General features: G+C 38.3%; 1 protein-coding gene across 1 annotated transcript; it reads left to right on the top strand.

Moving 5' to 3' along the window:
- The first annotated feature begins 3511 nt into the window (after positions 1 to 3511).
- On the top strand, positions 3512 to 8794 carry ZFP37 (ZFP37 zinc finger protein). Its single transcript, XM_045296612.1, has 3 exons — positions 3512 to 3632; positions 3942 to 4076; positions 6334 to 8794. The coding sequence occupies exons 1-3, from the start codon at positions 3533 to 3535 to the stop codon at positions 7821 to 7823; spliced, it is 1725 nt and encodes a 574-aa protein (XP_045152547.1). The 5' UTR covers positions 3512 to 3532; the 3' UTR covers positions 7824 to 8794.
- Positions 8795 to 11844: the final 3050 nt, after the last annotated feature.

Here is an 11844-nt window from a genome sequence, read left to right as displayed (position 1 = left end):
ATTTACAAATAAGGAATCCTACTTCGCGGAATTTCATTTATCACGGTAGGGTCTAGAACCGATTAACCGCGATAAACGAGGGTTCACTGTACTGGGACTCTAGCCTCAAAAAGACCTAGAATCTCTCCCTCCCTCTCAGTATCCTTACATTCTAGAACTAGGAAAGAGGCAATGAATACATAAACAAATAAGATAATCCCAGATACTGATAAGTGCTCTGAGGGAAAAAGGGTATTTGTGGTAGAGACAGTGGTGGAATTCAAATAATTTAACAACCAGTTTGCTACCATAATGAGTGTTTTAAGTATTAAAAAAAGATTTTGAAAGGTAGTTTATTATATCTTTTTTAGTTAATTATTTCAGTTAATACTTAAGAATAAAAGAGGTATACAAAATTAGATTATGCCACAAGTTTTAGAATATTGTGAGAAGGTATTAAATGATACCTGACAAAACAATAAAATTGTTATTTAAGATATTCCCGGGAGTATTGCTTCTGGCTGCCTCACATGCAGTATTCTTCGCTTTTATCTGAGCTGCGTGATTTCTCCTTAACCATCTTTCCACTGTAGGAGTAGGGTCCTATTCTTTTAGAGGTGGGCCAGTTGGACAATAGGCATTGTGTTTGATATATTAGAAACACTTAGGCAACTTCTCTTCTCTAAACATGCTGTGTTCATATTTGAAAAACCCCTTCCCTCTTCTTCTGAAATTACAGCAATGGTTCTGACAATATTTTTTAGCTCTTTGAACACTTTCAGGAATTGTGCAATTCACCCATGCTATCCAATAGGACTTGCTGAAGGATTGATATGGAACATGAGGGAGGAGGAGGATCCAGACTATGGCTAGAAGAGCCTGTCAAGTAATTTCATTTCACCACCATTGACATCTGGAAATCTAGATGGGGCCAGTATTACCACAGGAATTCCTAGTGGTGTAAAAGTTATGCACCGCGTGCCTAACTGTAGGACCCCATAAAGAGCTACAGCCTTGGACACCCACAGGAGTACTTCGACCCTGTCCTATAGGATGGTTATGAGTCAGACTCAACTTGATAACAGTGAAAATTATTCCCATGATACCTAAACCTGTGCCTGGACAGTTTACAAACAACTTGGCTTTCTCTGCACAGCTGCGTTCCTTCTGGAAATCTGGAATTGTTCTGTGTGAGGCAGAAAGAGCCTTAGTAAAACCGTATGCACTGACTGTACAGCCTTCCTGTGCATAACAGTGTCCATGTGTTGTCACAGTTCGTTGGTGGAGGAGTTAAGGGTAGCCCGTGTGACTCCATTAGGAGAGGACTCATGTTAGCTTTTGTTGGACTTTACTCCTTCACCTTTTCCCTTTGCTGACTTTGCTTTGTATCCCTTTGGGTAATTAATTATAGCCATGTGCATGATGCTTTATAGTCAGGGTCCTGGATCACTCCTAGGCAGCCGTTGAACCAGGAGGTGTTCTTGGGGACTCCCAACACAATGAGTAAGAAGTTGATAGATAATACCAATCATGAAGATTAATGAGTATAGATGTGAGGACACTCTAAATGAATTAGGGGTTTGGAGAGAGGCAGGAGGAATGATGGAACGTAGTCGTGTACCCCATCTTGGGGCGCGGAGGTCCCTGGGATGTGTAGGCTGGAGCAGGAAGACAGATAACGCCACTAGAGAACTCTGAAAGGAAGTAGGACCTTTTGGAGATAGAGGTGGTTGTTGTCAACTGTGGTCGAGTAAGCCCCTAACTCGTGGTGACCCCATGTGTTACAAATGAGGACTGCTCCTCAGGGTTTTCATGACTGTAATCTTTATGGAAGCAGTTCAGCAGGCAGCCCTTTTCTTCCCCAGAACCACTGAGCGGTGGATTCAAACTGCCAACCTTTAGGTTAGTAGCCAATCACAAGTGGCTTGTGCCACAGGCCTCTCAGGAGAAAAGTAGACTTCAGAGAAGGCAAGCAAGCAAAGGGTTGGCCTGACGAGATTGAAAGCGTAAGGGAGTTTGCTGACAGTCAGTCATTAAGATTTCTATAAAAGTATGTGGGTGTTCGGAGGAGTCAGTGTTTGGGTCACAAGGAAGGTACAACTCAACATGTTGCACGGATATCGGTGAATGAGAATCCTGTGGGAATAAACGATTGGCGTGTCTTTAGAAGCAGGCAGCTGCTGTAATTGGGAGGTTTACGTGGGGCAGTCCTTTTGGAATTATAGCGCTCAGTGATTATGAAGGACCGCATCGCTCAGTGATTGGTAGGACAGGGACCAGTATTCGAGGGCTATTGGGAGTCAGTGATTGGAAGTCTGTAGGGTTAGAGTTTGGTGACATGCAAGCAAGTTATCGGTGACCTGTAGGTGTAGTGCATTATCGTTCAATGTTAAACAGATATGCTTGAACATATCATATTTCAATAACTGCTCATTCTCCTTTCATGATGAGTAAAAGAGCTGAAGCATGGCTTATATTCTTCTGTCCCTATCCCCTTCCAATGATAAACGAACAAGCCCATGCTCCCTGCCATCACGTCAATGCTGACTCCTGATGACCCTATAGGACAGGGCAGCCCTGCCCCCACGTGAGTTTCCAAGACTGTAACTCTTTATGGGAGTAGAAAGCCCATCTTTCTTCCAGTGATAGTAGGAACTTATAGTTTAATCTTGCTTAGTATTCTTCCATTATATTTCTTGATTTCAAGGCTATAACATAACAGTCATATAAGCACATTAAATTACTTAACGAGACATGTAACTGGTTCTATTCCTCACAGTGCTCTCTTTCATTGTGGTGAAAATGTATGTTCCAAAGCACTCACCAATATGATAACTTCCATACAAAGCTCCATATATTAAATTTTCTTTAATCTCAAATTCTCTACTCTGATCTTTTTTCTTTCTTCAAAAATCTTCCCTTTTTCCCCCAAATCTTCCCTCATCTCCTTGTTCTCTTTCTTTCCCCCCTCCTTGCCATGTCTCTTTCTTTGTGTGATTTCATCCTGATTTCCCTCTTTCTTTATAAAGTGTACATAGTGTGCATTATGCTAAAATTGTCTTTCTTTTGCTCACAATACATGAATTATCTTTTGACTGGTTATAAAAACCAGAGGTCCCGTCCTTCTATCTCAGAACCCTATAAACACTTTCCCAAAGCCTTCAAGCATCCACTGTTATAAAAGAGACATCAACATGTATAGATCGTGATAAGAGTTGTATGAGCGCCCAATAAAATGATTAAAAAAAAAAAAGACAATGTAGCAGAAGCACAGAAAAAAGACATAAAAAATTTTGATAAAATAGTGACATTTTAATTTATCTTCATAAATAAAATCCATGACAGGGTCATTGATAATATAATATTTATTTCTAAAAAAAAACCAAAATGGGGTAGAAAATAGGCATCCTCTAAGGATTTTGTCAATATTGTACGGTCAAGATAAGAACAAGTTATTATCTCGTCAAAATCTTCCTCTGGATGTGGACAACACTAGACTGAACAAGGATGTAATGTACAATTACAGGGGATGGTAAAACTCAAAGATGTGACTATGGCCTTTACTCAGAAGGAATGGGAGCAACTGGATCCTGTTCAGAAGGACCTGTACAAGGATGTGATGCTGGAGAACTACAGCAATGTAGCGTCAATGGGTAAGGACAATCACGTTGTCATTACAAACGTGTCTGCTATGATGCTATCTCTCTGAAGTCTTTGATCAGTTTGACCTTGATTTTTATGGGTCAAAAAGTTTCAGTCCCTAGTGGACAGTAGAAGGGATATTTGGACCTGCACTTCCGAAATGGAAGGTAGACTTAGCTGAAGTACAGGGACACGTACATTGTAAAACCTTTGAAGTCCCAACTTCTTTCTCATACAACGACCCGGGGCTCATGTGCCAGGGCTGGATTTCTATGGTACTTGCTGCTCTGCATTTAATTCCTGCCATTTCCTATGAGCAGGGTATGAAACTGCCCCATCAGACATAATCTCCAAGTTGGAAAAAGGAGAGGAGCCATGGCTGAGAAAGAAGAAGAGGCCACGGCCAGGCTGTGTGAGTGAACTAGCAAGACAGAAGCACAGAGAAGCCAGTGAAGGTAAGTTCCTTGTTTGGTAACTTTGGAATTTTTCAGAAAATAATTAATTTTAAAATTATTTTTAAAGACCTAAGATCCTTCTTTGTTAACTAGGAAGTAGTAATAGGAAGTTAGAGTAACCCAAGGGAAGGATGAGCCAAACTACAAAGATGCTTTAACATTGGAGATTTTGATATTTTCCTCCTATGAACCTTTCCATATGAGAGGTTCCTGTGGAGGGCTCACTATATAACAATACATTCTTACTTACGGGAGTTTGGTTAAGTTACTGGTACTAGTCAGCTTAAGATAAGATATATTCCATTAAGAAATGAGCCCAGAATCGCAATCGCTTACAACAAGAAAGACTGAATTCTTGACCAAGTGGTGGCCATATTCCACATTATCTGTATTTGGGGACTTAGGTTGAAGGTGCAGTTTTTGTATGGAACATGCTAGCCTTTTGGCAAAAGAAAAAGGGTGAGTGGATCCACATAATAACTCAAGATTGCTGATTGTAAGTCTCTTTGCCCATCTGCATAGTGTTGGTTAGAGTAGAACTCCTGGCCACTCCTGAGTTCAAGAGAAGAGAAATCCTTACACAAGGAAGAGTACTGAAATCCAAATGACACAGTCTACCACAATGCTCAGACTATGGTAGGAAAAAAAGAAAATCAAGGCTATAAACTCTACAATATCAATTAGTGGCCTGATCTGACAAGAACAGGTGTGCTCCATTATAAACTATAAGAAACAAGCTCATGTGTATACAGTAAACTCAGATGATGTCAAGTTTGCAAAGCTATGTACTGAGAACTTTATAATTTGTTTTAAAAAGAGAGAAAGAGAAAGAATTCAGAATATTTATAGGGTTTTTATAAAAACACAGATTGCCATTATTATACTGTTCACAGTGATACAGTGGAATATCTTTTCCTGTTTATTTGCTTAGTCATCTATAAAGTATTCAATACTCATCATATTGTCTTCATTCTGGTCTTTTTGGTTGCATGACAAATATTTACTTGTTATTAATTTAATACAGAAACATAGACCTATAAAGGGGCTTTGAAAATTCATGGGAAAATGGTTTGTTTGGTTTTTTTCAATTCCATTTTTCCATGAGTTTTTGAAGCCTTCTCATATATATATTGTAACCCTAAGGGCATATATTTCAGACAGACCTTCCCAAGAAGTACCAGGAATTGGGAAATCATTAGAAATTGAGATTATGCAAATGATCTCATTGGGGACATTTATCTTTGTTATATATCTGCTCTATATACTTAAGTCTAATTATTTCTACTAATGAGCTTTCTGTTTATGCAAAAGTATATGACATATCAGAACCATCTTAAAAATATTCCTTGTAGTGCAATAGTTAAGCACTTCACTGTTTACCAAGAGTTGGTGACTTTAACCCATTCATTGGCTCTGTAGGAGAATGATCTTGCAATCTGCTTCCAGAAAGATTATAATCTAGAAAACCTCATGGGGCAGTTTTACTCTGTCTCATGGGGTTGCAGTAAGTAGACAATTAACTTGACAGCACTTCACAGTAACAAAGCCATCATTAATTCAATGTATGCATCCAGTGGAGACTAGAATATACATTTTACGAGGAAGAATATTCATGGATTTCTTGACTGGACTCTAGAAAGCTGTGGTAATGTAGCCCAGCCCCAGGAAGCCACTGGGTGACTTGGCAGTTATCAGAGCTGGGCACTTAAACTAGATAGAGACTTTTAAAAAATGTCAGCTACAATGGATGGCAATGCTTCATTTATTCCATACCTATTGCTCCTTGTGTTAATTCATCTTCTAGCCTAAATTGCAATTCATCTTTGCAGATAAGTAAAAGTATTTCTAATCACTGTTGTTTTTCTTTCCCTGTTATAACTACAGCAAGTCCAAGAAGATGGGGGCCGTTTCACTTGATACTTCTTTCACTTTGGGAGACTAGGCTTGAATAAAGAATCACCCCATACAACAGGGCATTTCATTATACATTTCATTCCATTATATTGGGGCCGGAGCTCCATTAGCATACAGGTTACTCATTGGCTGCTAACTGCAAGGTCAGCAGTTTGAAACCACCATCCCCTCCTTGGGAGAAAGATGAGGCTTTCTACATCCATAAAGAGTTACGGTCTTAGAAACCCACAGGGCAGTTCTATCCTGTCCTTTGGGGTCACTATGAGTCAGAATGAACTTCATGGCAGTAAGTTTATATGAGGTAGAAAGATTCATAACAATATCTCATTGAATTCCATTTTAGAAGAAGCCCAGCAAGATGATGACCCAGCAGAGAAGCACCAGGAGTCTCAAAATAAACACTCTAAGGAAACTGGACTCAAGAAGGAACTTCTGTCAAGAAAGAAAGGCCTTGAGTGTAGTTCACTGGAGAAAAAAGTTAATGTGAGTGCAAAACATGTTTCTTCCCCCAAAAAGCGCCTAAAATTTGATTCACATGGAAAGAGTTTGAAACAGAGCGTAGACTTAACTGTACATATAAGAAATGGTGCGAAAAAGAAGTCTGCTGCAGCTAAAGAACACAAGAAATCACTCAGTTGTAGTTTGTCTGATACCAAGAAACACAAACGCCAGACTGGGAAGAAACATGAGAAATTATCCAGTGATAGCTCATCTGATAAGTGTGGCAACACTCAAACTGGAAAGAAACGTAAGAAACCATCCTGCCATAACTCGTCTTCTACTAAGTGTGACAAAACTGAAGCTAAAGTGAAAGCCTACGAATGTAACCAGTGTGGGAAGGTTCTCAGCCATAAGCAAGGACTCACTGATCATCAGAGAATTCATACTGGGGAAAAACCATATGAATGTGAGGAATGTGGGCTAGCCTTTAGCCAGAAGTCTCACCTTGTTGTACATCAGAGAGTTCACACTGGAGAAAAACCATATGAATGTAGTCAGTGTGGCAAAGCCCATGGTCATAAACATGCCCTCACTGATCATCTACGAATTCATACTGGTGAAAAGCCTTATGAATGTACAGAATGTGGGAAAACATTCACACATAGCTCAAACCTCATGCAACATGTGCGGTCTCATACAGGGGAGAAGCCCTATGAATGTAAGGAATGTGGAAAATCCTTTCGATATAACTCCTCTCTTACTGAACATGTGAGAACGCATACAGGTGAAATACCATATGAATGTCACGAATGTGGAAAAGCCTTCAAGTATAGCTCCTCCCTTACTAAACATATGAGAATTCACACAGGTGAGAAACCCTTTGAATGTAAGGAATGTGGGAAAGCTTTCAGTAAAAAGTCACACTTAATTATACATCAAAGAACTCATACTAAGGAGAAGCCCTATGAATGTAAAGAATGTGGAAAAACCTTTGGACACAGCTCATCTCTTACTTACCACATGAGAACTCACACGGGTGAAAGTCCCTTTGAATGTAATCAATGTGGAAAAGCCTTCAAACAAATTGAAGGCCTCACTCAGCATCAGAGAATCCATACTGGAGAGAAACCATATGAATGTAATGAATGTGGGAAATCATTTAGCCAGAAGGCACACCTTATCGTACATCAAAGAATGCACACTGGGGAGAAACCTTATAAATGTGATGAATGTGAAAAAGCTTTCAGTGCAAGATCACAGCTTGTGATACATCAGAGATCCCACACTGGCGAGAAGCCCTATGAATGCAGTGAATGTGGGAAATCGTTCAAACAGAATACTTCCCTGACCAAACACGTGAAAACTCACTCAAAAGTGAAATCTCAGGAGTAAAGTGAATGTAGGAAAACTTTTAAGATTGAACGGAGGCTTTTATTTAAGTTAGGAACATTTTTTATTTAACGGATGTCAAAAAGCCTTTAGCAAGAAGTCACACCTCATTGTGTATGAGGGGATTTGAAAATGATTCTTTGCACTGAAGCAGCGGATGGAAATAAGAGTTCAAACATGACACCAAATCTCTTATGGAGAACAGTGTTTCAAAAAAAAAATGATTACAAATGATCTTCAGTCTGAAATATAAAACTTTAAAAATTGTCAATGATGTGAATAATTAGAATGAGAGGAACAAATATCTTGTATATATCGTTGTATATATAATTTCTGAGTTATTTGGATGTTGTGTATATAAGCACCACAAATTATAATTAAATTTCAAAGCCTGTGTATCGCCGTGTGTAAGGAACTATGTCTATTTGTTTAATTGTCCTTTTTCGTATTAGTCCTCAGCTCTTAATGCCGTCATCTGCTTCTGGAACAGGGTTGTTATTTATGTAAGAATGAAATGTTTATATAAAATTGAGAGAAGGAAACAAAAGAGCAGGTGAAAATATATACCTGTGATGCTAGAGGATATCAAAGATCTGTTAAATGGAAGAAACAGTTTTCAGAACCTAGCATATACTTCCTTTGTATACAAACGTGAGTGTGTGCGTTTTCCTCTGTCCCTCTGAATCTCCATGTTGCTATGTGTGTATTTGTAGGTGTATTGACATTTCTACGTTAACAGATTGTCTTTGAAAAAATACAGATGAAATTTAAATATGATTGCCTTTGTATGATAGAATATAGAATTGGAGGTCTGGGATGGGAAGGAGAGCTCCTTTTTGTTGAATATCGTTTAAATTGTATTATCATGTGTGCATATAATCACAATTCAAATACTTTCAATATGCATAAATTAGTAATTAAAATTTTCATGGACGCACAATGTTGTTTGGTAAAATAAAAAAACTCTAAACCCACTTGTGAATGATGATACATTTCAGAGGCATCTGAAACATACACTAAATTCAATCTTTTCTTACCAAATGCAAGCTTTTTTTATTAAAATAGTGAATTACAATTATAAGTCAGTATTTCTACTCTTCTATTTGCCACTTTTCAAGAGACTAAAGATGAATTATTATTGCAGGTGAATGAAGCTGGTTTTCTAAAAAATCACGATATTTTAATCTCATATTTAGAGCATTAATACACCTGAGTTATATACTCAGAGATTTCAAATGTATTGCCATCACTCCTTGCTCTTGGACAATTGCAGGCACTGTTGGTGGATCACTGTGGTTTAAACCCAGAAGCGGTCTCAAAATCATTCTCAATCATTCTTCAGAAGGCTCTATAAGTTTGTTTGATTTTTGCACAAGTGAACCATTTCTTATTGCATATGTAGGTAATTTTTACTCTTAAGTTATATATGACAAATATAGCTGAACTATTTAAAAATAGTTTGCTGAACTATTGTTTAAAATAATTTGCATTTTTGGTATAAGTTTACACTAGGTGTACACTAACAAACTAAGTTCCCACTTAACAATGACTACATCAATTGTTCAATGATTTCGATTTAAAGTTTCACCTCATGTCAAAATCTCATCAATTCCATTTTAGATGTTTTGTTTCTATTAACTTGGTTTCCTTGTCCTCTAACTCTTTCGTCTTTGCCATAAAGTAATTGTTGCATATAGATGACTTTTAAAGGTTTACAGTACTCACAAATAATAGTGTTTATTTTATGAACCAATCTGTTCTTTGACTAAAAGGTGACCTCACTATCTGTTCAAGGATTAGTGGAAATATATTAAAATTTAAGTTGCTGCACTAAGGTAGAAACATAAGGAAAAAAATGACTTTGTGATAGAATTGTATTTGGCATGTATGTCACAACATACCAAATTATCTCATTCGCTTTCCTCAGAACAAACAGAAAACAATAGTCAAAATTTGCATATTCACTTTGATTTCTGTCAGTAAATACTTCATCTACTTTCCTATGAAATGCTAGTCTCACATAATGCTAGCCCCTTAGCACGTATGTCATTAAATACCCTCTCTGCAAATATTGCCAGTTCAAGTTATTTGTTCTAAGTACTCAACGATTTGTACAGTGTAAATATTGTGTGTGTGTTGAGAGAGCAGCTCATGGTTAACATTCCTTCATCCCCAAGTAACGTATTTACACTTAGTCATTTCCATCATTAATTGCTTACTAACTGGAAGTGTGCCATTATGCACAAATCCTCACTGAACAGAGATACAGATAACCTGCATGTTGTAGAACAAACAGTTGCAAGTTACGGTTAAGATGAATTTCCACTACTCTTGGAGAGCCCATAGGGTGCAGACCCAGGATAATTAGGAACTACAGGTACACCTGAGCAGTGGACGCTATTTAGTGTAGTGACACTGGGTACCTCAGATTCCTCTGAAATAACAGGTTTTTCTCTCAGAATTAAATTAGACCAGCAATTTCCCCCCGAAAGGGATCGATAGTAGCTGTAGTAGACATGTAGACCATCTGATCTGTGTTACAACTACTCGATTCTGGTGGACCTAACAGGGATGGATGCGAATTTCCTTACCACAGAAACCACACACTGCATAGAAGGAAGGGTCCTTGACAGCTTCAATCTTTTCTCCGTTTATCATGATGTTGCCTGTTGATCCAGTTGTAAAGATTTGGGATTTTTTTACATTGGGTTGTAATCTATACTGAAGACTGAAATCCTTGATTTCTTCATCAGCAAGTGCATCAAGCCTGTTTCCTGTCAGCAAGCATGGTTGTGTCACCTGCACCTTGCAGGTTGTTAACTCTTCCTCAGATCCCGATGCCACATTCTTTCCAAGGACTGCCTCTTGGTCCATTTATAAGGACCAGCAAGAGCCCGATACAGTGTTGTGGAATTCCCATTCTTCTCAATGCTACCCATAGTTTGCTGTGATCCACACAGTCCAATCAATGCCTTGGCATAGTCAATAAAACACAAGTAAACCTCTTTCTGATAGTCTCTACTTTCAGCCAAAATCCAATTGACATCAGCAATGACATCTCTTGTTCCATGTCCTATTCTGAATCCAGCCTGAACCTCTGGCAGAGCTCCCTGTCGCTGTACTGACACTACCATTGCTGGATGGTCCGGTAAAAGTTTACTTGCATATGCTATCAATTTTATGGTTCTATAGTTGGAGCATTCTGTTGGGTCACCTTTCTTTGGAATGGGTACAAATATGGATCTCTTCTAGTTGGCTGAGTAGCTGTCTTCCAAATTTCATGGCAGAGACAAGTGAGTGCTTCCAATGCGTCACCAGCTTTTTGAGATGTTTCACCTGGTATTCTGTCAATTCCTGGAGTCATTTTTTGCTAATCATTTCAGGGCAATGTGGACTTCTTCCTTCAGCACCGTTGGTTCTTACTACCTCTTGAAATGGTTGAATATCATCTAGCTGGTTTTGGTACACTGACTGTATTCTGTCCATCTTCCTTTGCTGCTTTCTGTATTGTCCAATATTTGCATATAGACTATTTTTTAATGCTGTAACCCAAGACTTTTTTATTCAGTTCTTTTCAGCTTTAAATATGCTGAGCATGTTCTTCCTTTTTTGTTTTCCTAGCTTTAGGTCTGCACATTATATTAAAATAATTTACTTTGTCTTCTTGAACTGCCCTTTGAAAATTTCTTTTCATCCCTTTTACTTCATCATTTCTTCCATCTGCCTTAATTATTTGTGTTGGTCTGGGTACATTAGAGGAACAAATCCACAGAAACTCATATGTATAATAGCTTTATTAGTATTTTAAATTATTTTATTAGGGGCTCATACAACTCTTATGGCAATCCATACGTACATCAATTGTGCAAAGTACATTGATTGCCCTCATCATTCTCAAAACATGTGCTCTCCACCTAAGCCCCTGGCATTAGCTCCTCATTTTTCCCCTCCCTCCCAGCTCCTCCCTCCCTCATGAACCCTTGATAATTTATAAATTATTATTTTGTCATATCTTGCCCTGTCC

Source organism: Echinops telfairi, unplaced genomic scaffold (assembly GCF_000313985.2).
Source record: "Echinops telfairi isolate 266 unplaced genomic scaffold, ASM31398v2 ScPeMD7_7410;HRSCAF=8448, whole genome shotgun sequence".
NCBI lineage: Eukaryota > Metazoa > Chordata > Mammalia > Afrosoricida > Tenrecidae > Echinops > Echinops telfairi.
Note: the sequence above shows the minus strand (reverse complement) of the source record. Positions and strands in the feature narration are given on the sequence as shown.

Bases quoted from the DNA above. Each gene is read 5' to 3' on its own strand.
- ZFP37 (XM_045296612.1), top strand. From the start codon at position 3,533: ATGGCCTTTACTCAGAAGGAATGGGAGCAACTGGATCCTGTTCAGAAG. The intron at 3,633-3,941 runs GTAAGGACAATC...TCCTATGAGCAG, and splicing joins CAGCAATGTAGCGTCAATGG to GGTATGAAACTGCCCCATCA. The intron at 4,077-6,333 runs GTAAGTTCCTTG...ATTCCATTTTAG, and splicing joins GCACAGAGAAGCCAGTGAAG to AAGAAGCCCAGCAAGATGAT.